This window comes from Rhamphochromis longiceps, linkage group LG6 (assembly GCF_057381845.1).
Source record: "Rhamphochromis longiceps isolate RC_006_pf linkage group LG6, R_longiceps_female_GT1.1, whole genome shotgun sequence".
Lineage (NCBI taxonomy): Eukaryota > Metazoa > Chordata > Actinopteri > Cichliformes > Cichlidae > Rhamphochromis > Rhamphochromis longiceps.
In genome coordinates this window covers 13540411-13566941 of record NC_140562.1, presented here as the reverse complement: position 1 = coordinate 13566941, position 26531 = coordinate 13540411, and the positions used below count along the sequence as shown (strand labels likewise).

Sequence of the window (26531 nt, the reverse complement as noted above, 5' to 3'; positions counted from 1 at the left end):
GTAAGCGTCTGGACGTTACCGTGGCAACGAGCCTTCGTAGTAACAACTTCACAGGTAAGACTCGCCGAAGTATTTGTTAGTTCTTAGTTTAATATTTGGTTTATTAAAAGTCGTTTTTTGAGCTTCGGAGCTAACGCCCGCTGCTTTCTAGTTGTGTAAACGCTGAGCTTCACTGTAAGTCCGTTAAACTTGGGTAAGGACTACTAAAGTATGTGTTAACTTTTTATAACAAGTTTAGCAACTTGCTAGCTTATTTGAGGCTCGTCTCCTTATGCTTATTTAAAAGGATAAAATGTCATTTTCAACTGCACGATCTGACTAAGGCAGCGAAATATATACTGTAGCCAAGCGTCTCTTTGTTTGTGTTTGTTTGTGTTGGATGTACTTGCACTAGACAGTAATTTTACTCGATTTAAATTTGAGAGACTTCCTCAATTTTATTAGAAAGTCCGACTTTTTAAACGTATTGTAGTGTCGTCTCAATCATTCCCCTGCTATTGTGTGCAGCATTCTTTTTTATTTATTCAATGAAAAGCTTTGAATGAACATCTGTGTGAACGTGGAACTGGTTTAACTAGAAAGAAGTATAAGTAGTAGTACTTTAAAGCTATTCACTACCTTAAATTGTGTTTGCTGCTTACAATCGGCATACAATTTCATATGCAGTACATCTGTCTACAGTTTTAAAGCTTAGTTAAAAATGCAGGGTTTATATATTGTGCCAGTATAGTTTGTGATTCAGGCTAAATTTACCTATTTGTCCCTCTCCTCAGAAATTCCAGAGTAAGTCACACAAGAGCTGCTGATGGTATTCCCTGGAGATCAGCATGTTTGATGCCGCCTCACAGGAAAGATCCCGTGATGGATCGTCTCAGAGCCGTGGTAAAGATGTTGCTAGGCCTGGTCACAAGGCGAAGAAAAAGACTCACTCTCCTAAAGTGACTTTACCACCTCTGTGCCCGGAGCCGTTTCATGTCTTATCAGCTTCTGCAGCCAAGCCCCTGTTCAGTTGTTCCTCTCTCCTCAAAAATGTCCACTCTGATGGACATTTGTCATTGGCAGACTTGCCTCATATTATTGCTAAAGTAGGACCTGGGATAGCCATAGGCAACAAAAAATGGAAAGAAGGACCTCAATTAATGGCTTCAACACTAGGGACAGAAATCCCTGTTAGAATTACTCAGTCGACAACAGAGAGGTACATAATAATACTTACAGATAATTTGACTTTGGCTTTTGTGATACTTTTCAATGCAGTATTTGTTGGGTGTAAGTGTCATTCCAGATAGCATTTATGTTAAAGATAGTTATAATTTATAGCATCAACAAATAAAATTGTTGTCACACTCCCTGTAAATGAGAGAAACTCCTAAATGAATTTCTTGTGTTTCATTTTTTCAGTATTCAGGAAAAAGGTGAATCAAAAACAGCCAAAACTTGCAAGTATAAAAAGATAGCAACCTTGAAACATGGGAGGGCTACCAAACCAAGTATATCTCCCCTCACTGGTGCAGAAGTTGTTCAAATTTTGGTTCAGAAAAGAGACCTGGGAGAATATGAGATTTATTACCTCAAAACAGTAGATGGGGATGCTTACAGGTAAAGATGAGAAAGATTATTTAACACTTGAGTTGAGTTTCATGGTTTGGTAAATCTTCCCTTGTCAAACCATAAATCCACTGACGCATGTCCTCTTTGTTTTTAGACCCTATGACCTGCGAGTTGTCCATCCCAGTGAAGCTGGTCCTGAGCACTATGTCTTCACCTCTAAAACTGTCCTGCATGTTACCCAGACGGGTATTGGTGGAACTGTCAGTCTGGCAGAGTGGTATAGACAGTATGTGCTGTGGACAGATTTGCAGAAAATTGCATTTTTCAGGGACTTTAGACTGCAGAAAGCTTTTTTCTGGTAATAAATGTTAATGTTATACCTTTTGCATAACTCAGTGTATAAACTATTTCCTTTTTTCTTTACATTTATTGTTTCCTTTGAATTGTATGTTTTTTTCCCCAGGTGGCATCAAAACACGCGCAAGAGAATTTTTCAGCGCCGGAGAAAGAATCTGGAGGACATGCTGCTCATAGCTGTACCTCAGTTCAGGAATGCCCTGCATCTATTAAAAGGGTGAGTTAAAGCCAGCAACAGTCTAAAGTTTTCAACTTTGAGACAGGTTCAGATTTTCAACAATAAAATATCTTTGACAGAGTAATTGAAGAACTAAAAGAGACACACTGGATGCCTCTGGATGTCTGTGAATGCCACACATTGACGGAATTCAAGAACATACTGATAAGCAAGAATCAGGAGTGTCTGCAGATATTGGAGAAGTTATCACAGTATCACACTCTCACCCTAAATATGGTACTACACCACAGTCAACTTTTATGGTTTCATCATAAGAGACAACAAAGCCTTTTTTTTAATCAAATGATCTCTAAAGACAATTTAATATCCTCAGGTGAAAGAAGACAGCTATAAGAAACACCAGGAGCTGCAGCTACACTTAAAACTTGCTAACGATCCAAAGAGCTTCCAACAACCCATACATTTGCTCATGGCTCATCAGCGCAAGCTGAAGAAAGAGTTGGCCCAGTCTGAAAGCACCTTGAAGAAATTGGGAAATTTTGCAGCTCTTGTGCATCAGATGATTGTGCAGAGTCTCGTGACAGTCATACTAGAAGATGCTATTTCATTTCTCGATCTTTTAAAGGTTGAAAATGAACTCTTATTAACTGTTTGTGGTTGGAAAAAATGTTGATTTTAGCTGTACAAGTCTTTATTTTTCTCTTTCACCCAGTATTTTTATTGTTTACTGTTCTCAAACAATAACCAGAAGAATTACTGATATAAACCTACAATAACTGTGGAGCACCACTGCTGCATGAAGTAATAGATGATGTGTTAGATGAAGTAAAATGACAATGAAGTTATATTTAATGAAATTAACTTTATGTATATTGTCATTCGTTAGAGCAAGGAACTGCCAAAGCGCTCTCTCTTCCACACCGAGCTGCGTTTCAGTGCTGATAATCAGCTGACAGTGGAGCCCCCAATACATCTGTTCAAAGAAGCAGTGAGCCAAGCACTTCTCACTGTAGGTGACTCTATTATTCAGGTAATTTACACGTTTCAGCAGATGCAAACACAGGAGCAGTTTCATTTCTGCAGGACAATCATCATGTACAGAGGGGAAATAATTATTGGATGCTCTGCTGAATTTGTAAGTTTGGTCACTTCCAAAGAAATGAACAGTTTCTAATTTTTATGGTTGTTTCATTTTAATGGAGAGAGACAGAATATTAATACAAAATCAAAAAACATTACAGACAAAAAACATTACAGAAAAGTTATAAATTGATTTGCATGTCACTGAATAAAATAAACATTCGATCCTCACTTAAAACGCAACTTAGTACTTGGTGAAGAAGAACAACGATAACACGTTTCTTCTACTTGGTCACCAGGAGGGCTTTTGGCCCTATCCTCATTTTAGAAACTCTTTAAATCCTCTAGGTTTTTAAACCTGCTTGGTAACTCAAATATTCAGTTCCTCCAACAGATTTTCTACAAAATTGGGTCTGGAGACTGGCAAGGCCCCTCCATCATCTTAATGTACTTTTTGCTAGCCACTTCAGTGTTGCCTTGGTGGTATGTTTTCGAGTCATTGTTATGTTGAAATGACCCATCTTCAGTGTTTTGACTGCAGAAAAGAGGTTCTCAATCAAGATCTTACATTGCATAGCCCAATCCGTTCTATGCAGTTGGATTTGTCATAACTAATGGACTGATTAGATTCAAGATGCAGACTCGGTGGAATTAAAGTGAGACAACAACAGAATGTGACAACAGAAGGATTTCCAGTTACTGATTCCTAAGCTCCGCAGAATATTTCTCCACAGGAATTCTGTCTCTCGCAGTAACTCACTCTGAAATTACGCAGAGAAGAACGAGCAGGTGAGCCAACTTCTCTGTTTCCAGTCTAATGATCAGGCGACAAATGAAGGCTGCTGATCAATACTGATCAGACGATTACCAACATGGGAATTAATCAACTCAGTTGCGCTGACCTGGAGGGCAGGCAGCAGGGGAGAATCTTGCCACTGAAACACAAGGTGTGGTTAGTCATTCACACAGACACACACATGCACTCACACACAGAGAAAGGAGAGATAGAAATTGCAGAGACGAGCAAGACGAAATGAATGAGCCAGCACAGGAGGACTGCAGGACCATGACAGGAATGTAAGTGGTGTGCTTTGATTGATTGGTTGTAATCTTTGTGCCATGAGGGCTGCGTTTTAAGGCAGAAAATAGTTATTTAGCTCAATAACATACAGATTATTTTAACATTTATAGAATTTGTTTTTTTCTGGATTTTTTTGAGGTTGATATTCTGTCTCTCTCCATTAAAATAAAACTACCATAAAAATTACATACTGTTCATTTCTTTGTGAATAAGCAAACTTCAATGTCAGCAGGGGGTCAAATAATTGTTTCTCTCACTCTATGTTCTGTGAATAAGCCTGATTTAAATTTGGCCTTTGAGACTGTCTGCTTGTATTTACTTCACATCAAACAATTATGCATAGTATAATCACATCAGTGTTTTCTTTATGTTTAGTCAAACAGCAGCCATGAGTTTGTCTCACATCAGCTTTCATTACTTGTAGAAATGTGATGACTGCGGGTTTTTCCTAGAGGTCAGCAAAGATGTGCTAATCTCTGCTCAGGATTTAGACCATGACTTCAGCTGTATTAACCCTTCTGTAAATACAGGTATGACCTTTTGTATTGGAGTGTTACGGCTCCTGTTTCCTTTATATGAGCTCCTTCTGATGTAAACCCTCAGTACTGATGTGAAAGTGTGCCTGGGCCTGGTCTAAATGTGTCACAGATTTTTTTTTTCTTTTTTTCATTCCCAGTGGACAAAAACACTGATGGGAACACTAGTCAGATTCTGAGAGACATGTCAGCTTGCTGGCAGACACTGCCTAAAGTTGCTTTTCCAGTGGTGCAAGGCAACATGGTGCATGGCTGCTACTCTCCTCTCTCCAAAAGCCAGCTAGAGTGGCACATCAGCATCAATGACATCACAAAAGAAGTTGAGAAGGAGCAGTCTGAGATCATGCAGGCAAGACTGTCAGTTTCAAGTCCAGTAATAGCCGTATTAAATGCATTAATCAAACAATCAGATTTATACAGGTGTTTTGTTTTTCTCTGGACAGGAAGCCGAACTAGAGATCCAACAGCTGTATGAGAGCTACGCATGGATGGTACAGATCCATTTGTTTACTTGTCAGTGGAGTCGAGCCTCATTGGAATCCATGAGGGGTCGGCTTGCGTCAGTGTACGAGGAGAACATTAGGAAGGTGCGCAACTGGGCTGAAAGAATCAGTGCAGCTGACTCGTCATTTTCTTCCTCCAATCAGCTGTTCGTCATCCACTGCACCCACACAAAGGAAGCTCTAGGTATGTCTTTATCGAATGAAATGGAAATTGTATCTTGAGTATAGCTTGAAGATTCAAATACTTTCATATACAAGGACCTTTCTTTGGTCAATTCAGCATAGCTTCAAGAAGGAGGAACTAATTGTTCAGTGACTTTTTAAAATCGTGAAGTGCTTTAATGTCCTGGCCCTTGGTAGATAAATTCATTACTTACACTTTGTTCTTCATAATAAATGCCCTCCTCATCTCTCCCTGTGTTTCTCCAGGGCAACGGCTGAGGTTCATCGAAGAGGAAGTGCAAGAGCAACTAGTTGAGCAGATAAGGAAGGAGTCAGAGAGCCTCATATCATATTTGGAGGGAGCTACTGCTGAACTCAAGACAGCACCTCAAGACTTGCGTGACTTCTCAAAATATGCTCTTAGGGTACAGAAACTTTTTAAAATTACTTATTTGCAAAAAAGTGTAGAATGTGATAAAATATAGGAAAAACAGATAGATAGTCTTTTAAGTGAGGAGAAAAAAAAGTCCTTGGTAAAGACTTTAGGCTACTTTTTTGTGGTGTACCCAAAGAAGGAGGGTGGTCAGAACATTCACATCCTCTGGAGGCACCTCTTGTCTTGTCTCTTGACTTCAGCTAAATTATTTACATCAAAGACTGCTTTGTAAGGGTAAATGTGTTCTGAATTTAGATTCCTTTATCCAGGTGATGCTTACTGCATTAAGATGTACATGCTGTTGTTTGAAGACACAGTAGTGAAGAACCCTAGATCGATCGATCGATCGATCGATCGAGTAGTGAAGACTATCTATCTATCTATCTATCTATCTATCTATCTATCTATCTATCTATCTATCTATCTATCTATCTATCTATCTATCTATCTATCTATCTATCTATCTATCTATCTATCTGTCTGTCTGTCTGTCTGTCTGTCTGTCTGTCTGTCTGTCTGTCTGTCTGTCTGTCTGTCTGTCTGTCTGTCTGTCTGTAGTTAAATTCTAAGCAATCTAAGCAAAATTATAAATCAAATTTTTTCCTTTGACAGGTGAGGGAATTTGTGAAGGTCTTGCCTGACAAACAGAAATATTTGGAGTACATTCAGTCTCTTCAAAACACGATTTGCATGAACTATAGGAATATGACAGAGGCGGAGCTGACTGTGGAAGAAAAGGTCTGAAAGCAAATGCAAAGAAATGGCAAATACGCTATAAATAACCACAATATTAAGCGTATCATGGCTTTACATGGGATGTGAGTGTGCTCAGGTAACGCCTCGTGCTTCTGTTTGTGTTTTATATTTAGATGCTGAACTTGTGGAATTGCTTTATTCCCCTGTTGAAGGAAGCAGACGACCTTGTTTGCCGCCATCATCCTTCAATGGCTAAAGCAGTGGACATGATGTTCTCATTTCTGTTCTGTGACCTTAAAAATATCGTCTCTGACTCTACATCTGGACCCTTCCTTGATCCTTGCCAAAATGCCAAAGAGATGATGTCCAAACTGAACTACATGTGCATGCATGTAAACACTCTCAGTGCAAAGCTGGACCTGCTTAGTAGGAGCAGTCAACAGATGGGAGGTGAGATGATGCTGTATTTTGAATATTTGAAGGATTGAAAGGTTTGGTTTGGTGAAGATTAAACAAACAGGTGCTTACAAATAGCATGTTTATTCTCTCTATTCTGCTTCCTATTAGAACATACAATAGATCTCACCGTATTGACCACAGATGTTCAGAAGGTCATAGCCCGCAAAGACTTGTGGGAACTGATAGCAGTCTATACTACATGGCTGGAAGAATGGAAGCCAATGGTTTTTAGTGAGGTAACATGAAATCAACCCTTTTCTCTGTTAAACATATTCAGAGTCAAGAACCGCCTCTCATGTTAATGAGATGACATATTTATTTCTTTGTACAAAAAAATTGCAACGGGGTATGTCAATCACAGGTTACCCCATGATACAGTCATGTAAGGCTATGCTAAATGTACATAATGGTTAAAATCATTTTTGATGCTTCTGTACTGGTTAATCCACCAGTATGTGCAAGCCCATTAATCAAAATGATACTTTTACTGCTAAAATAGAATTAATGTTATATGTGAATTTTTTAATCTGCTGTTTTACAAAAAAACTGTAAAAAATAGTAAATCAAATTATTATTTTTGATCAAGACGCCAAATTACGCTTATTTGCTAGCATTCCTGAACAGAAGAATTAGTGGTTGAATTTTATGCTTGATTAATTTCTTAATTAATTAAAAAATTCCAGTGTGGTGCCACATTTCTAAAAGACATGTTTTTCTATTTTTATAATAGGTCATTAAATAAAGCATTGTACTTATATAAATTATATCTACTGATATTTAAACTGTATAGATGTATAAATAATGTTTTGTTATTCTAGCAAACCCTGAGGTATAAATATTGCCAACAGACAAATAACACATGCATTTTTCTGTCAGGTTGTGGTCTCTGAAGCCCAGGATAAAATTACAGAGTGGAAGGAGCAGGCTCAATATTTAACAACCACCATACCTGCCAGTGATGCAGTGCTGCAGGAGATTTTAGGATCTCTGGAAAACATAAGCCATCAGCTTTTAGTCCTGGCCAAGCTACAGAGCCCCACACTGAAAGGAAAACACTGGAGAGCCATTTTAGAAGGTCAGAGAGTGTGCCTATGCTATAGCACTTCCATACTTCTAAAATCACAGTAAATGTAATAGAACTGAAATATATGTTCTCTTGTGCAGACCTGGGCCTAAAATATAAATCAGAGAAGAATGTGACTGTTGCTGATCTCATGTCTCAACAACTTGAAAGTCATCAGAATCTGATTGACAAGGTAGAACACGAGAGAGGTTTTAACTAGAGCAGCTTTGGCAGTTCTGCTAAAGGGAAATAACAGGCAAACAGTCTGCTGAAATAGTTGCTTTTGAAAACACGCAATACGAATCTGACATAAGACGCTGTGTTTTTATTTTGTCAGATTTGCAGATGTGCACAAAGGGAGTGTGACATGAAGCAAACTTTCCAAAAGCTTTGTCACAGATGGGAAGGCAAACTCTTTCAGTTGGATGTATTTGCTCCCCTTTGCGTGGAAACACGGTGCAAACACACTGGGAAGACCACAGAAGGCGCCCTTCTCAATGTGCTAACTGACAGGAAACACCCCAGTGATCCTAGATTTACTATAGGTGAGGCTCAAGTCACTGCAAGCATTATTTTTGAATTACCTTCTAGCTGCTCTGCTTGGAGGAAATGTGTATTTGGTATATTCAGCTTACATGTTGCTTACATTTGCTTTGTGTTTCCTCACACAGATCTGGGAGTACACTTTGCTGAGATTGAGACCAGTTTGATGATGCTGTCCACAATGTTAAAGTCCCCATACAGTGTTGAGTTCAGGCTGCCGCTGGAGGACTGGATTCAAACACTACAAGAACTTGGTAAAGCGGCAACTAATTTTATCTTTAAAAATTGAAAGACTAAGAGAGAATTTATCTTAATGTCCATAAAAAGTTCAAACAGACTTGTAAGAATTATTTTCCCTTCAAATATTTGTAGAGAAGCTGCTTGCTTTACTTGAAAGATATCAGCAAATGTGGGCCTTCTTAACCAACGTGCTTGGTGGGACATTTTTCCGTACTCAAAGAATGGACCTGGTAGGTTCTTGTGCCTTAAACTGTCATGAATGTGAAGTCAGTGTGTTTGATTAATGATGTTTTTTTTTAATCTTTTTTTTAATCTTTTTTTTATAGCTGAAGCATTTTCAACCAGTTGATGAGACATTCGAGGAAATGATGGCCTCTATATCAAACGAACCCCGTGTGTTGAACTTAGTTTCCACTGAAACAAATGACAGATTTCGTGGTGATAGCCTTTGCCAGGTTCTTCTTAATGGTTTGTCTGCAATGGAAGTCATTTCAAAACAAATGTCAGATCTTCTTGATGACCTCTGTGAAGAGTGTCCCAGATTCTGGTTTTTGAGTGAAGGGGAAGTGATGCAGATACTCTCTTTGGACCCAACACCTTTTGAATTTCAACCCTTTGTTCAAAAAAGCTTTAAAGGGGTTCATTTGCTTGAAGTTGACTGTGAAATACAAAGAGATGGTGATTCTATATCTGAGTGCCAAAGGCAGATGAAGGTGCTGGGTATTTTTGGCAGCTTCCAAGAACACGTTGCCTTTCAGTCTCCTTTAGAACCAAATGCAGACGCTTTGAAGTGGTTTTGTAACTTTGACAAAAAATTAAAGTTGACCATGGTACAGCTTCTGACACAGTGTGCTGTTGTGAGAAAACAGCTCGAACCATCCAGTCAAAATTTAGCAAGTGACACAAATGCTAGAGACAACCAGCTCCCCAGTGCGGTAGCTGTGCTGGGCCTGCTTTCTGAATATCCTCTTGAGTGCCTTCTGGTGGTGGAGAAGGCAATGTGGTGCAGTGTTGCTCTACAAGCTTTCCAAGAATCGAGCTCAGTGAAGTTCAGCACCATAAAGGCACATATCGCCGCAAAGCTGAAAGACCTTAGCCATTATATAAGAGACGGAGTCACAGGATCTAAAACTGGAACTCAAGTTTCCAAGTACACAATGATGTGTCTGCGAGCTTTACTGCAGCTTACAATGAATCATGCAGAGCAACTACATCGACTCATGGATGTTCCGTGTGCGCGGGAGTCATCTTTTGAATGGCTGAGTTGTATGAAATATTATATTAACTCAGAGGATTATAATGATCCAGCATGTTTTGTGGATATTTTGGGCCATCAAGTCCAGTACAGCTTTGAATACTCTGGCCCAGGAGAGTGGGAGATGGTGCATACACCTTGCACAGACCGGGCAATACTAGGGATTCTTATTGCTCTGACAACCTACAGATGTTGTTCTGTGGGTGGCCCTTCCATGTCTGGAAAGAAAAATACTGTGATCCAGTTAGGAAAAGCGCTGGGGCGACAGGTTGTCCTAAAACAGTGTTATCCAAGCATGATGCCTCGTGTTATTCAGCGGATGTTGGTTGGGGCGCTTCAGGCAGGGGCATGGCTTGTGTTGAACTCTGTGGACTTGCTAACACACAGTGATCTGTCGATACTAGGACAGCATCTAGTTGACATACACCAGTCCTTCAACATGTTAAGAAGAGATAAAAAGGAGAGGCTAAATTGTGAGACAGAGATGAAAATTTCAGATGGAGTCGCGGGATTCACAAATGCTGCTGAGTCAGAATGTCACATGACACTTGCAGGAAAACACATTTCTGCCAGTCTCAGCTATGGATGTGTTGCCATCTCATCAAAAGAAAATATATCTAGAGTTCCTGAAAGTCTGCGATTTGCTACAAGATCTGTCGCATTAACACGTCCAGATTACAGAATAATTGCAGAAGTAATGCTAACTTCCATTGGTTTTTCAGACGCCATGTCGTTAAGTCAACGTCTGGTGTCCCTCATTAGCCTGGCTCAAGAGTCCCATTGTCTACCTGATCTTTTCTCTGACAATGACAGCTGCTTTCTTGTTATCCTGCAAAAGATCATCTCAGCTTCTGAAAGACATTTGCAGCAGGTTGTAAGGGATCGAGAAAATTCAAAGTCCAAAGATTCACTCGACACTGATCTTATGTCGTCACAAAATGAGCCTATCAAACCTTTTGAGGAGGACGGAAGGAAAACTGAAAAGCCTCCAAAGTCACACCGTTGTTATTTGATGGTTGTACAAAGTTTAATGGAAGAGGAAGCGATTGTCAGAGCCATTCTTTCTGTACTGCTGCCCGAGAAGAAGGCCACCTCACAGTTCTACATGCTTTTCAAAGACGTTTTTCCTATAGCATGCCAGTTTCCGCTTGTCCAACAATTTATTGAAGAAGCTGAAAAGAACCAACTTGAAGATGCACTTAGAGAAGAAATACAACAAAAACACTTCTGTTGTGACACAGACATCATTTGCAATGCTCTTACACTCTACCAGACCATGAAATTGTCTCAGGCAGTTTTGCTTATAGGGCCCCCCGGGAGCGGAAAGAGCACCTGTTACACTGCTCTGACTGGAGCACTGAATAGCCTGGCTACTAAGACAGTGGAGTTGGTTTTTGACAAGGACAATACGATTGATGCAGGCTCTCCCCAGGCAGATCAAAAGATATCTCTTTCAAACTGGAGCTTTGTTGAAACTTTAGTCTTATTTCCTAACGCTATGTCCCATGATGAGATATTTGGCTGCTTGTGTGAAAAGAGAGGATGGATAGATGGAGCTCTGGCAAAGGTGCTGCGAGATGCAGGAAGGCGTGAGCATGCAAGCTTTAAACTCTGTAACAATGAGAAGAAAACTGGTGAGACAGTAGTAGTGAAGTGGCTGGTAATGGATGGGGAGCCTGTGGGGCAGCCCGGCTGGTTAGATTACCTAACCACACTGTGCAGTTCTCAGGATGCCTTTCTGGGTCTGTCGTCAGGTGAGACATTGTTGTCTCAGTCAAAACTAAAGCTGCTTATGGAAGTCACTGACCTATGCAATGCAAGCCCCTCTGCAGTGACCCGCTGCAGCCTTGTTTATGTCACGGGAGATGATCTGTGGAAGTCTGTGTGGAAGAGTGAAATAGATGCTCTCTCCTTTAAATACAAACTAGATCACAGAATTGTGAAAATGTGGAATCACTTGGCTGAAGATCTTTTCTCTAGCACCCTTCATTTGCTTGGGCAAAGGAGTTTAACCTCTGCAATCCACACTGAAAGAAAATCTTGCAAAGCCCCCACACACGGACTGCAAGAAGTCATGTCATTTGTCAGGATCCTGCATGCCCTCCTACAACATTTTGGAAAGGAAGTAGAAAAACCTGAGTCAGTGGCACATATCGACACAACAGGTAAAATAACTTGTAACAAATGTAAAACCCCGTAAGCATGGCATAATTATGTTACCCTTACAAAAACGTCATGTCCTTCCCCTCTACCAGATATGCCTCCAGCAGCCACAGGTGCCCAAAGTAAGCAGGAGCAGCTCAGCAGAAACATTTTTCTCTTGGCTTATATCTGGGGATTTGGTGGTCGCCTTCATTCTCGGTAAGATTTTTTTTTATTAAACTTTTTTACTTGGTCACACATTATATATTTACACATACTGAGTTCTACTACCGCCTGTCGATATTTCTCTCTGTAACCAGTGTTCTTCATATATTTCTGTTTTTATTTAGCCACTGGCCACAGTTTGATTTATTAGCCCGCCAAGTGCTCCTAACTTGCAGATACAAAATTGTGGTCCCTGATGAAGTCAGTGTGTATGAACACTTCTTTAGTATCGACACTAAGATGTGCCCCACGAATACGCTGTCGACAGGCTCTGTCATTCCAATGGTTTGTACTTAACATTGCACCTACTATACTTAGAATACATACAGTATTTGTCGCTGCTTCTGAATATTAACAGGTGTCTCAAATGTTTTTCATAGTACAGGAAATACACATATCTCCTGAACCTCATGTTGGAGGCAAAGCAGCCAGTTTTGGTTTCTGGAGAGCCTGGCTCTGGAAAAACCACACTGTGCCAAACTGTGCTGACTTTTGACAAGCCACACATTAACCTACCAGCCAGTCCACTTCTGAGCTCCAGAGACTTGCACACTATACTGAAAAGCATCAGATGCCAGAAGAACTGTAAAGAGACTACTGGCTTCATGGCAAACCAGCCACGCTTGTTTTTGTTTGTTGATGATTTACATGAAGCCCCCTGTGGTGAGTAACAAAATTTATAACAGAATTTATGTGATTCAGTTTGAACCAGATTTAGTACAGTGTGAATCTTTATGTTGTCATTATGCCTGTCATTTTTGTTCATAGACGTCTTTGGAACGTCTGCAATGGCTCTAGAGACACTAAGACAGAGTATTTCAAAAGGAGAGATTCTAACATTTGACACCTACAGCTCCGAGTTGTTACAGTCGGGAACTATCAGCTACCTGGCTGCATGCTGTATATCCGGATTGGATCATTCCCACAGCGGTGTTATATCCCCACGGCTCTCACGCCTGTTTTCTATCTTTGTGCTTGATGGCGTATCCCCAGACATTTTAATGTCTATCTATTCTCCCTGGCTAAAAATCTGGCTCAGTGAAATGCCACTTAATAGGCACATTGGTAAGGATATGTCATCTTCCATCGTCACTGCTACTAATGAGCTGTATCATGCAGTAAGTGACAGATTTCAGCCCTCTGTGCAGAGGCCTCATTTCATATTTTCCCATCGTGATCTTCAGAAGGTGTTTCAGGGGATGTACCTATGGAGGTCTGTAATCTCAAACAAGGAGAACAAGGAGGTTTCACAACCAGGCTTTCCTCCAGCATCGGTTCTCAACATAGTACAGGTGTGGATGCACGAGTGCATGCGTACTTTCAGTGACAGGTTGTGCTCAGAGGATGATAGGAAAACTGTTGTGTCACTCATAGCCAAGACAGCAGCAACACACTATGGAATGAAACTGGCTAATGAAATCGATGGGGACAGTCAGCCAGCAGGTGAAAATACAGACCCTGTAGATCTGCCTAAAGATCTAAACCAGCAAAGCCAATTGCACAGCGCATTAACTAAGCCTGAAAACATCTTTCAGCAACCACAGATTCTTCAGTATTTGGAAGACACGATGGCACAACTTGCATTTGGTCCTGATCTCTCTGAGGCCCTGAAGTCGATAAAACAATATTTTAAATTTAGCCCTTCTTATCAGGAGCAAGACCTTGATACGCTAGTGCAAAAGCTGTGTGTACTTACGGACGGAAAAGAAGAAGGTGAAGGACCTGACTGCAGCATCACAACCAAATACATTTTACACAGACAGAGGGTGAGTCAGTTGTTACACATTATCAGGGCTTTGCTGCTACCTCGAGGTCATGGAGTGCTGATTGGCTCAGATAGGGGCACAGGCCGCAAAACCACTGTCTGTTTAGCTGCCCACCTTACAGGCTATGAGTTATTGGAGATACATGCTGGTAATCAAAATAATCTTCATGAAATCCTGAAAGAAGCTGGGAATAAGACTAGGTCGGATGGAATCAGTGTCATCATACTGGTCCATGAGGAAATCAGCCAGTCTGTCAGAGAAGAATTACTGGTATTGATGGCTCACGGTGCCTGTCCGGCACTCTTCACCGACGAAGAGCTGAGGGACCTTGTTTCCAGAATGACTGCAGCAAAATACTCACGAAGATATCTTATGGACAACTGGATGTTTGAGAAGTAAGAGGAAAAAGTAGCTGATCTAATGCTCATCATGTTGAGAGATAGATTATCACCACATAACTCTCCCAAAACAGACCTAAATACGTTTGGTATAGTCAGTGTCAATTTAAACGTACTTAAATACAGTATGTAAAGTGATGGTATATGTTTATGTAACATTCAGTTATACTGTAGATTTGGAAAAAACATTTTTAAGAAGGGATATATTGGAAAAAATATTTTGCAGTCAGTTTTAAAGCCAATGTGTGAAAACATTTAAACCAGATGTACTGTTTTTCTTTTTTAACAAAGGCGTTTGAGTCAAGTCCACAGAAATATCCACATATTCCTGCTAATGCCATACAGCATGTCAGAAAGCACTGACATACCTTCCAAAAATGAAGCACAAAGCTGGGTTGTAAGTATTTTTATTGAAACCTATGCATTTATTTCATACCAAAAAAACAACTCAAATACTAAACTACTTTTGAAAGTCTGCAGTGTGGCCAAAAGAGCTAACAACTTTACAAATTGGCGCAGGGTTTATTCCTAATTTAATTTGCACATTATTTGTTGTACAGGGACAAATGGCCAAGGCCCTCAGGCACAGCTGTTGTGTTGAGGTGTACCAGCCGTGGTCTAACCAGTCTTTGGTGGAAGTTGCTGTTCAGTGCCTCAAAACAAGCCCTTGTGAGACACAACATCAGGATTAATCTAAACCCCTTGTTTTTTGTTTTTCTCTCGACTGTAGCGAGACATTACCTTTGTCCTTTTCTTTTTATTAAGTGGTTCGAGGAAGCTCAGAGGCCAGCCTGTCTGTGGCTATGGCAGGGATCCATCGGTCTGCATTCCAGTATGCTTCTGTCCTTCTAAGAAATCAGCCTTTCAGTCCTCAGACTTATATGGAATTCATTGCCCACTTTGGTTACCTCTGCAGCCTCCTGCACAAGCAGTGCCAGGACAAAGCCAACAGGTACCTCTGAGACCAGGAGGTTTCCCTCTTTTCCTTCCTTTATCTCCATTGTTTGATATCCTGCTGCACATATAACAACACATTTGTGAAAATATTTCTGTGAGCACCTTTTTTCCTGTTAAAGCCAAATTATAGTTGGTACAAAAAGCACAACTTTATAGCACAACTGTACCACAGACTACATCCTCTACAAAATGTCACACAGCTACATTAATCACAGTAACCAAAACCAGCAGGCTAACATCCTATTATGTTTTAAACAGAAATGACCATGTTTGTCCACAATAATATTTATATATATATATATATATATATATATATATTTTTTTTTTTTAGAATCGCTGCTGCTGTGTCTCGTTTGGATGCAGTGAACAACATATCCATGCAGCGTAAAGAGCACTTAATAAGTGTGCAGAAGATGGTTTCTGAAACAGACCAGGTAAAGTGGAGAACTTTAGCATGTACTGTTTTAGTTGTTGGTCTGCCTGTCTACTACACAAGGTTATTCACATTGAAAAGTTATTTAAAAGATATGTGTGTTCATCACACTTCAAATGCTTATGTAGAACATACTACACATCAGGGAAAAATGTAGTTTTAAAGAACACGTTATGCTAAAGTAGCCTCAGCTAATATTTCAGTTTAAATAAGCAGCATTCGGTTTATAGCACGTCTGCAGCAAAAAATGATTTGTTTAACTACATACACGCCACGCTTCCATCCTCTCTGTCCTGTAGCGTGAGAAAGAGCTCCTTCAAGCAGTAGAAGATCATAAGAAACTGTTTGAGGAAGCCTGTGAGAAGTGCGCTGCAGAGGACCAGCAACTGTGTTACCTGGAAGAGCAGATTAATCAGGCTCAAAAACAGGTCAACTTGTTTTCTTTTTGTTACAATAAGTAGCTCTAAATCCTTGAAATAACTGAAAGCATTTCTTCGCCCATTATAAAATACCTTTTTATTCATTCGAGGTAGTTTGACAGAAAAAACTGGGAACATTTAATAGTACTGTTACACAAAAATGAGCTTTAGGTTCACATGTAATTTTTCCCCCCAGATAAAACCTGCATTCTTGTCAGGCCTTCAGATTCTTAAGTGTTTGGATCCATCGGATGTGGAGGAGGTGCGCCACTACAGAGACCCACCTGTGGGAGTTGTGCAAGTCATGGATGCTATTTGTTTGCTGTTTAGTCATCCACCGGGTTGGGAAAGTGCTAAACAACTTCTTTCCCAAGCAGACTTTTTCCAGGTGGGAAAAAAATGTCTTGCAGCAAATTTGTTACAGATTTCATTGATTGCAGTGGTCAGTGAATTAAATAGCATGTCATAAGTAGGGTAAAGATAAATCTGAAGTTGTGCCATCATTTATCAGTTTGTGTAGTTATGTTCCAGTTTCTTTGTCAATGTAGCTTTGAGGCTTTAAACTTACTGTCTTACTAACGTCTCCTTGTGCAGGAACTGGAATATTTTGACCGCTACAACCTGACAAATGAACAGCTGCAACAGCTTGGGCAGATAGTTCACAGTCCCCAGTTTGTGCCTGAGGCTGTGCGAGAGGTCAGTAAGGCCTGCGAATCCCTCTGTCGATGGGTCCAGGCTGTGTATGAGTACTGCTGTGTTCAGCAGCGAGTGTTCCTAAAGCAGCAGTTGGAGGTTCAGGCTGCAGAGACGAGAAGTCGGTTGAATCGAGCCGAGCAGCGCAAGCAGGAGGTATACAGCTCACTGGAGGCCACTGAGCTTCATCTGCAGTGTGTTCAAAATGACCTAATGGAACAACTGATGCTGCTACACAAAGCTGAAAGTGCAGAGCAAGAAGCTTCTGCATGTGCTGGGCAGAGTGAGACATATGGCAAAGTTTGGAGGGCTGTTGCTCAGGTAATTCGCAAACATTGTGCATCACTTTTAACATATCACATAACATACTTACTTTTGAATGTTTCTTTATTGAAAATTATTTTTTCTCTGTTTTCTGCCCAGGATACAGAGGTACGTAATCAAAACGTGCCAGGAGACGCCCTCCTCTTGGCTGCAACCGTCTCGTATTTAGGCCCTTTTGGACCTGATACACGCACAGAACTGCTGCGCAAGTGGCAGACTCTGTGCCAGACAGGAAGCATCGACATAAACCCCAACGACCCCAGAACCTCTCTGTTTACACAGTTAGACACTGTACCTGGTTCCTTATCTCCTGGTTTTCCCATCCCTGTAACTGAGAGATTGCAGTTGCCTTTGGGTCAGGCATTAGGGATGAATGAGTGGCAAACTGAAGACACTCTCTCTGCCAGGCTGATGGTTAAGCTGTTGCTGTGTGGATACAGAAGTACCTACATCCAGCATTGGCCTCTACTAGTAGACAGCCAGCAACATCTGGAGATGAATTTTCCAAATAGTCTCATCCCAGGTATGTGCCTACATTTTCAAAATGATTAATTACACATGTAGCATTTACTTGGACCAACCACAACATGAAACCATTAAAACCAACTATTATTTTGTAGGTTCCCCTTTGTCAGTTAAAACAGGACTGATTCATGTAGGCATGAACACCACAAAACCTCTGAAGTTGTGCTGTGCTATTATCCGTTAGCTTCTTTGCAGAAGACCATTAGATTGTGTAACGTGTGAGATATGACCTCCATGAATTGTACTTGCTGTTCTAACAAATCCCACAGATGTTTGATCAGATTGGATGAGTCAAGACCTTGAACACTTTTGGGACATTCATCAAAGTTGAAGTTGTTGAAGTGTAGCATTTTGTATGTGTACGCTGAAAGAGGCAATAGGAAAGACTGTCGCCATGAAAGGGTGTACATGGTGTAAACAGTGTTTATGTAGGTAGAATGTGCAAAAGTAGTATCTGCATGAATGCAATATCAGCTCTTCCAGCACTGCACAGAGAAGGCAGAGACTCTACTGGCCTGCTACCTTCTTTTATTTCAATATGCTGCCATCTCATCCCCAGATGGTAAATGGTATTCATCAGACCAGCCCTTCTGCTCATGTTCTATTGTTTAGTTCCAACAATCATGTTTAGTGTAGATGCTTGTCTACAAGGATCAACATGGATACATTGATATGAAATAGCAAACAGGAAGTTGTGTGTAGAGTGAACATCCCACAAGACTTGCTTTTCTGGAGACTTTTATCTAGCCATCACAGTTTGTTTGTTACAATGTAACACATGCATGTTTTTATACTTCTGACACATCAGTTTTAAGAATTGACTGTTTACTTTCTGCCTAATATGCACCCTTCATAGGTGACACAAGATAAGCAAAGTTACTCACTTCACCTGTTAGTGGTTTGATTGCTGTGGCTGATTTTTTTTATCCACTGCATGCTTGTTACCCTTTTTATTTCTATACAAAGACCGTTTTTATGATTTTTAAATCACACAACTCCATGTAAGACTGAATTGTATTGGACCAGTGTATGATAAATATCTACTCAACAGGAAAGAACACAAAACTTGAGGAAGAAATAGATTTTGGGATGGTAATTTGTGGAGATGACGTGGAACTGGTGCACAAGCTGGACCAGGCTGCTGAGAGAGGTGACATAAGAAAAATACAAGTAAAGGTTGATAGTCTGTTTTTTTTCACCATAATAATCATTTTTAATCTTTTGTTTTGTAGGTTTGAGAGTACTGGTTACTCATGTGGAGCGTGCAATCCCCAATCTTCAGTTCCTGGCCAAGTTGTCACGTCCTGCTGGATGTTACTTTCCAGGATTAAATCAACCTATTCAGATGGTCCATCCTGAGTTTTGCCTCTTCCTCAGCACATGTCTGCCGATTAGACTACTTAACAGTGGTTAGTTTGATTAGTGGCGACAATTTAACTTTACACCAGATTTCATTCCTGATTTTATTTGTAGAGCAAGTAAAATAAATGACATTTGTCTTGGTTAACACCAAATGTTAATGTAGAGACTAGGTAAACTAGATCCTCTTCTGGAAATTCTCTGGAAAACGTTTAGTTAGTAGTTGTCTTGTTCTTGTGCTGTAGGGATCCATCCATCTATCTTGGCTCAGGTACGTGTGGTTGACCTTTCTCTGAGCTCAGAAGACATCCCAGAGCTGATGCTGACACAGCTGCTGCAGGCTGAGTGTAAAGAGCTGCTGATTCAACACTTGCAATTCCAGAATTACAAACAGGAGCTGCGGGAGAAACTGGCCACAGAGGAGGTGACTAGACCAGCCTTTTGCATCATACTGATGTCAAGTGACTTACCTTGTGTTAAACAAAACAGCACTGAATGTAAAGTAGTTTAAAACCCAATCCATCATGGTCATATAAGGAGCTTGCTTATGCTGTAGTTCTTCTGAAAATTGGGCATTTTATATCATGTCATGTTCATGTTATAAGCTGAACACATTCATGCAGAATATTTTGACCTGACTTTTATTGTCCATTTTATCAATGGTATTGTACTTTGTACCAGTTGTGTCCTGAATTTTTTAGGGTTGGTTGTATTTTTTTTCAGTCAAACTGCAGTGTCAGCTTTAAGTCTTACCTAAAAGTTTTATGTTAAATTTTAATAGTTATTTCTGATTCTCATCTTAGGACGCTCTAATGGGTTACATCCTGCAGTCTAACACTGTCCTGCTGCAAGACCCGGATTTTCTTCCCCGTGTAAAAGTTTGTCAAGAAGTGACGAAGAAGCTGCAGGATGAGATGAAGCAGCTGAGGGAGCAGCTGGAGCACCATGAGTCCCTGCTGGCAGTGCCTCGCCACTTCGTGAGGCTGGGTGCCGCTCTCTACCAGACCCTGCAGGCTGTGTCCAGTCTTTCCCCTGCCTATTATTTCTCCCTACATGGCTTCATGACTGTGATGCAAGAAGCTTTCACTGGGGAGGACAGGATAATAGGGAAAGTTCCAGGGAGCATAATACAAGAGTTGATAAACACGATGGTAGTCAAAGTGCTGGTACAATACAGGCCTTGTCTTTTCAAGACCCATGCTGCTGTTCTGAAGCTGCTTGTGTCTTTAGCCCTGCTCCAGCACAACCAGCTGTGCTCTGAGGGTGAGAGGTTGGCCTTCCTCATAGGCCTTGGAGACACACAGCATCCTGGGACTGATTCACCATCCTCCATCGCTGATCTTCCCAGCTGGATTTCCCCACTTATCCACTCAGAGCTACTTCGCTTGGAAAAGATTCCTTCATTCAGAGGCCTAATTGCCTCACTCTGTGCTTCCCCGAAGCAATGGCAGGAGTACCTTCACTTTCCTTCCTCTACAGTGTTAGGGCCCGTTCCCTGTCGTTCTCACTGCCATCTCTCTTTGCTGCAGCGGGCTCTCCTCTGGAAGACCATGATCCCCAACTGTCTGGAGGGACTAGCAGATGCCATAAATGCCTGTCAACTCTGCCTGCCTCAAAAGAAAACAGAGACTGAAGCCCCTCTCGTTGGGAACCCAGAGGCATGCTCACTATATTTGGTCAAACATAAGGAGCCCATCATTCTTACATTGCCCAATCCAAATAGAGATATGCAGATAAGCATTGAGCCTCTTTGTTTAATAAACCAGTTGGCCAAATGTGTACCAGGAAAAAAAGAGGTGACAGCACAGTTTTTTCTGCCATTATAGAGTTACTCCTGTAATACAGTGCTTGATGCATTTCTTCCTATGCTTTAGATTCAGGTGAAAGTCCTTTCCTTTTGGGCTCTCTGTGACAGAAATCTCTTCCTTTCAATGCTGGACAAAGCTGCTAATGACGGCCACTGGTTGGTGTTTAACAACAGTCATCTGTTCGAACAACTGGATGATGACGTAGTGGCTAAACTCAGTCATTTAATCTCCTCAGTCAAAGGTAGGGGGTAAATCAAAATCAGTTTAAATGTATTTATAGAACTTGTCCAGTCTTTATGTTTGTGGATTCTTCCGCCTACTTATGTGCCTCATCCTATTAAACAGAGAAGCCTTGTCTGATTCACCCCAGCTTCCGATTGTGGTTTATAACTCAAGAAAACACATCACACCTCATACCAGGTAGATCTATTATGTTGCTGCTTTTTCAAATATTTATTTCCATCTGTTCTATTTTACTCTAAATGTGACCCTAATTTATGAAATGAAGATCTTGTTGTACTGAAGCATACTTTTGTCATGACAGCGAACAACTGTTGAAAGTAGCATCACTGTTGGTCCATTCAGCTTGAAGATTAACATGTAACTCTGTACTTTAGTACACTTCCAACCTTTTACAGTGTAAGGAGAGCTATTTTTCACAGGTATATGTGAAAGATTCCTAAAGTGAAGCTTTTGCACAGACCATGTCATGGTTTGTTTTTAGTGACAGAGTGCTTTATGTAGGTCAGCAGTGGGGCACTTACACATTTTGTTTCTCCTATGCTCGTGTGAGTAATATTGGCTGGTGTGCTGGAAATGTGTGTTATAAATGTGCTTTCAGAAAAACAGCTACTCCAGTTTTGCTCTTGTTGTAATAATCATAATGATTGAAATGACTGTCTTTATTTTTAAACAGCGTCAGTGCGAATGTGTGCTCTGCATCTGGTCTGTGACTCTTCCTGGGATCTGAAGGAGGAGCTGAGCTGTTCTTTGCGACAGGTGGCATCCATCAGTCAGCCACAGTTGGGTATCATGGCTGACAACAAGTCACTCCTCCGCTGCGCTATCTTTCACTCTGTCTTGGTGCAGCGACAGACCTACAAGTATTTAGGCCAGGGAAGAATCTATCACTGGTAAGGAAGTAAATATGCATTGTATAAATTGTTTATGATGAAGAGGTAGAGGTTGTTGTATGATGTTTAAAGATTTATAATCTAAATAAATGTATACATTTTCTTCTTGTTTTTTTGAAGGAGTCAGGAGGACCTTCATGCTTTAGTGGATGCATATATTCATGTTGCCCATCTGTGCCATGACAAGACTAAGGTTTTGCAATATTTAGCAGGTGAAGCAATATGAAAATATAAAACACCCTAATTCAGTTACTGTTCGATTAATTAACTTTTGCTTTCCATTCGTAGTCAGTCTAGTGTATGGTGGCCATGTGACAGACTCTGCAGATTTGGAGGTGTTGGAGGACATTGCCAAGACCTGCTTCACTACAGCTTCACGTCACTTGAACAGCGGACCGCACATCCTTTCGAAACTTGTCAGAAGTTCTGGTCACTCTGGTAACTGGACATTTTTCTACCAATTTAACTAACATTCACTGTTGACGAGAAATGGTTCAATTTTTTCTTTAAAGCTCTCAGAACACTGGTGCATCAATACTGCACCAAAATGAGACTGAATTCCAGACTTAGAGCTGGTGTGTGTGTGTGTTTTTGTGTGTTTGTGTGCGTGTGTGTGTGTGAGAATGCTTTTCTGTTGGCTGCTCTCTGTAAAATAGATTTGGGATGTTTTATGCCCTCAGATTTGTCTGGACAGCTGCAGGTCGTGGAGCAGGGTCTTTGGGAATCAGCAAACATCAGCGAGCCCGTGGTGCTGGGCTTTAATGCTGACATAACGACTGAGATAATCAAGATCACCAGCTACAACATGACCATGTTACTGCGGACCTCGCAAACTCCCCTTCGATCAGTAAGGCGTTTTAGCACCAAAGAAAAGCAGCTTGCTACGCTGCCAGCGTTCAGTGATGCCAGAGTCAGACTGGAGGGTCTGAAGCGCTACCTCACAAGCAAGAATGAAAGTGCAGGAGCTCTTCCTCGTGGTCCTGTGCGTGACTTCCTCCAAGCTGAGTGGGATGATCTCATTGACTCGGTATCCTTGCTCCTCTCACAGCTGCAGCAGCCTGTTCAGTATTCGCTGACCTTCGCGTCCCTCCTCAAGCTCACTGACTTGTCTGGCTTGGAGAGGAGGGCAGAGTTGCTCAGTGCATATCTGTGGCACCATGATGCTTCAGATCCACCTGGTGCTTATCGACTATCTGCTTTTAAAAACGCCAGAGGCCTGCTGGTGGCAATGATGAGAGAGGCTGCTCAAGTATATCGTAAATATATCACTGATATAATTCTACAGTTCCAGGTAAAGCATTCAAATTAAAAATTATAGTAAACACTTATTTCCTTACCACTAAACATGTTAGTAAGGATAATAAGCTCTGATGTTCTTGTCCACACAGGTTCTGTCTTACAGCACATACCCCATCTCACTTCCTCTGGATTCTGTGTATTTGTGTGGCCTGGAACTTAAAGGGGCATCATGGGATACACAACTGCAAGTCCTACAGGACACTGTCTCTCCTCAGTCTTGCTCAGTACCACTTCTTTGTGTTAAAGCTCAAGTCAGGAGCACAAACAGTTCCCATGATACAGCCCCCTGCAAAAGTTCATATTTAATGGATAACAGGAATGTTCACTGTGCAGCCGTCGTTTCCTTAACTACCCCTCAGGTACCAATCTACCACTGCCCACTCTATCTGGACGAAGGGTTGGAGAGTGGAAGCTCAGGACTGGCTGATGTTAACATTATCACAAAAGTCCCCCTTCATACCAATCTAGATCCTCTTCTGTGTAGTTTGAGAAGGGTGAGACTAGTGAGTAGACTCTGACTGTACTCAGCTGCCTTATCTGCTGTGATTGTTAAATGAAATGATGCAAAGATTGTAGTATACAGTATGTCATGAGGACTGATGCTCCTGTGATTTTATGTGAACCTTCAAATAAATTTATAAATCCACTTTCATGTCTCGTCATTCTTGTTCTGAAAAAAAGAAAGAATTTAACAAACTTCTATAAAGTGATTATTTCAGCTCCACACTGTCTTCTCTTCTTTTGGATGACATTCCCTAAAATAGTTGAAAGTACTTTTCTGAATAAAATGTGACTCAATCTGTAGATGGCAGACGCACAAAAGTACACACAGTAGCCGTAAGCATAAAGATGTTTATGCCAGAATATTTATATGTATGCAACATGTAAAATGTTTCAGGTTTGGTTACCGATTACTAAGCAAATCCTTTCTTTTACTTTCTCTCTTTAGGTAACATGGACAGGCACCACTATGAAACATTTGAGAAATTTGTCAATAATACTTTTCTGCTACACCTTGACAATGGGAGGGCGTGAGTATTTCTGTTCTGTATGTGTTGCTCATATACTGGGCAGAGGTGCTGGTCAGACTGTAACTTTGACATAGCTGACTCTGGATCTGTCCTCTTTTGCAGATTTGGGCGTCACTCCAAAGATGAGCCTTCGATCTTAACTCCCTTAAAACAGTGCTGCAGGTATAAACCAGACCATCACATACATGTAGTGAATTACTTATACATCAGGTAAATATTCAGTTCAGTTTTATCTATATAGCACCAAATCACGCCAGCATTCACCTCATGGTGCTTTATATTGCAAGGATAAAGACTCTACAGTAATAGATTTACAATCAAGACGACCCTTTATGAGCAAGCATTGGCAACAGTAGGGAGGAAAAACTCCCCTTTAACAGGAAGAAACCTCCAGCAGAACCAGGCTCAGGGATGGGCAGCCAGCTGTCGTGGATGGTTGGGGTTGAATGGAGGGAGACAGAACAAAGTTCCTTGGCTTAGTTCAGAAAGTGTGAGAGAACAATCACATTGTACCTTAACCATCAGATGCTGTTCCTCTTTCTCTTTCTTCATCCTATTCTCTTACCCTGTCATTTGGCAATTTTGAAACATCCCAAAGTAACTTCCTTTTTCCATTTATCTTCTTTTTTAAAAACTTTGCTGTCTCTCCAGAATCCGTCGCTCCACTTGGCTACGCCTGCGTCTCCTGACTTTGCCTCAGTATCGATTAAGCGATGTTATGAGAGCGTCACTTTCTCGTGATCCCCTTCACAAGGTGGCCCCACTTCTGGCAGAGCCCCACCTTACGGCTTTAGATCGACGTTTGAAAACTGTCCTAGGAACTGTAAGTCGCTGTCAAAAAGAGCAGAAAAGAAATGACAACGGTGAAGACGTCTTCTATGAGGACACGGCCTCTCTGAAAGACGTGGCCGCTCCCTCTGGTTAGAGCAGTCTCACTTACCTGTCACATTATATCTGTTTATTTCATACTTCTGCAACATGATGCAGGAGTTCAGAGTTATAAAATATCATTTATAGGAGCTATATAATTTTAAAACTCACTTTGATTAGTAACTGTCAGACACATGATGATAAATCATTAACACAATGTAATGCAGTAGTATTGTCATAAATAGGATAACATTTTTCGGGGGCTAGCTAGTCAGTTCCCTGCAATATTATGTGTCCTTCTGCTCTGTGGGCCTGCCTGGTACTGGCTCTTTTTGTATGTGTGTTTTCAACACTTTTGGTACAAAACACCTAATGAAAAGACTTCCGTGTATTTGGTTTAGTGCAGCTATAGCATTAAGTACACCAAACAGTGACTCTGAGTGAATCTGAGCTTTAATTCAAGTTTTCGTCTACATTTAATGTTTTTTCTGTTTTTCTGTTTCTTAACTTGGTTTGTGTTAATAAAATGATTGCTAATAATTCCACTTGAAACTGTTTCAGCTTTATATAAAGAACTCACATGCACTGGCTGAAGATTCAGTGATGATTTAGTTTAGTTTTTTGAAAGGGAACTAACACTTTTCCTGGAAAAGTTCCGCTTATCAGATTGCATCCAAATGCAGACAAAATACACAACAGAAGAATGTAAAAGTCATTTCATGAAGTAAAAAGTCACGTGGGGCTGTGAAGAGTAGAGGGGAGCGACCGGAAAACATAGCAGACGTAAACAGCAAACAGAAACCAGGACAGAATAATTGGAAAGAAGAGAAGAAACTTAAAACAAAGTCTAAAGTGGAATACTTTTTTCTCTCTCAAGATTCAAGATTCTTTATTTGTCACGTGCATGGTTATACAGGCAGTGAAATGTGACCTGATACGCTCCTCGACTGTGCAAAGAAAAAAAAGAGAGACAGACAGAACTTTATATACAGTGAATAAGTATATACAA

General features: G+C 40.8%; 2 protein-coding genes across 2 annotated transcripts in view; both read left to right on the top strand.

Moving 5' to 3' along the window:
• The window catches only part of fam20cl (family with sequence similarity 20 member C, like), a 34749-nt gene extending 9172 nt beyond the window's left edge, over positions 1-25577 (top strand). Inside the window, exons 8-10 of the mRNA XM_085409283.1 lie at positions 24571-24652; positions 24755-24814; positions 25304-25577. Coding sequence (XP_085265409.1) covers positions 24571-24652; positions 24755-24814; positions 25304-25577 — 416 coding nt within the window. The remainder of the gene's footprint in view (positions 1-24570; positions 24653-24754; positions 24815-25303) is intronic.
• Positions 796-24182, top strand: dnhd1 (dynein heavy chain domain 1). Its single transcript, XM_085409284.1, is given in 42 exon segments — positions 796-1198; positions 1402-1599; positions 1706-1909; positions 2015-2125; positions 2206-2362; positions 2460-2711; positions 2973-3116; positions 4672-4777; positions 4924-5132; positions 5227-5470; positions 5716-5873; positions 6497-6622; positions 6754-7030; positions 7148-7275; positions 7916-8114; positions 8204-8295; positions 8440-8647; positions 8774-8899; positions 9018-9115; positions 9212-12501; positions 12633-12792; positions 12888-13170; positions 13276-14668; positions 14963-15068; positions 15232-15340; positions 15437-15623; positions 15960-16062; positions 16361-16489; positions 16677-16868; positions 17075-17494; positions 17597-18020; positions 19074-19172; positions 19255-19431; positions 19627-19805; positions 20185-21177; positions 21256-21430; positions 21535-21609; positions 22106-22322; positions 22443-22534; positions 22611-22760; positions 23003-23613; positions 23711-24182. Coding segments are annotated over 42 exon segments (13401 nt in total). The 5' UTR covers positions 796-827; the 3' UTR covers positions 24140-24182.
• Positions 25578-26531: the final 954 nt, after the last annotated feature.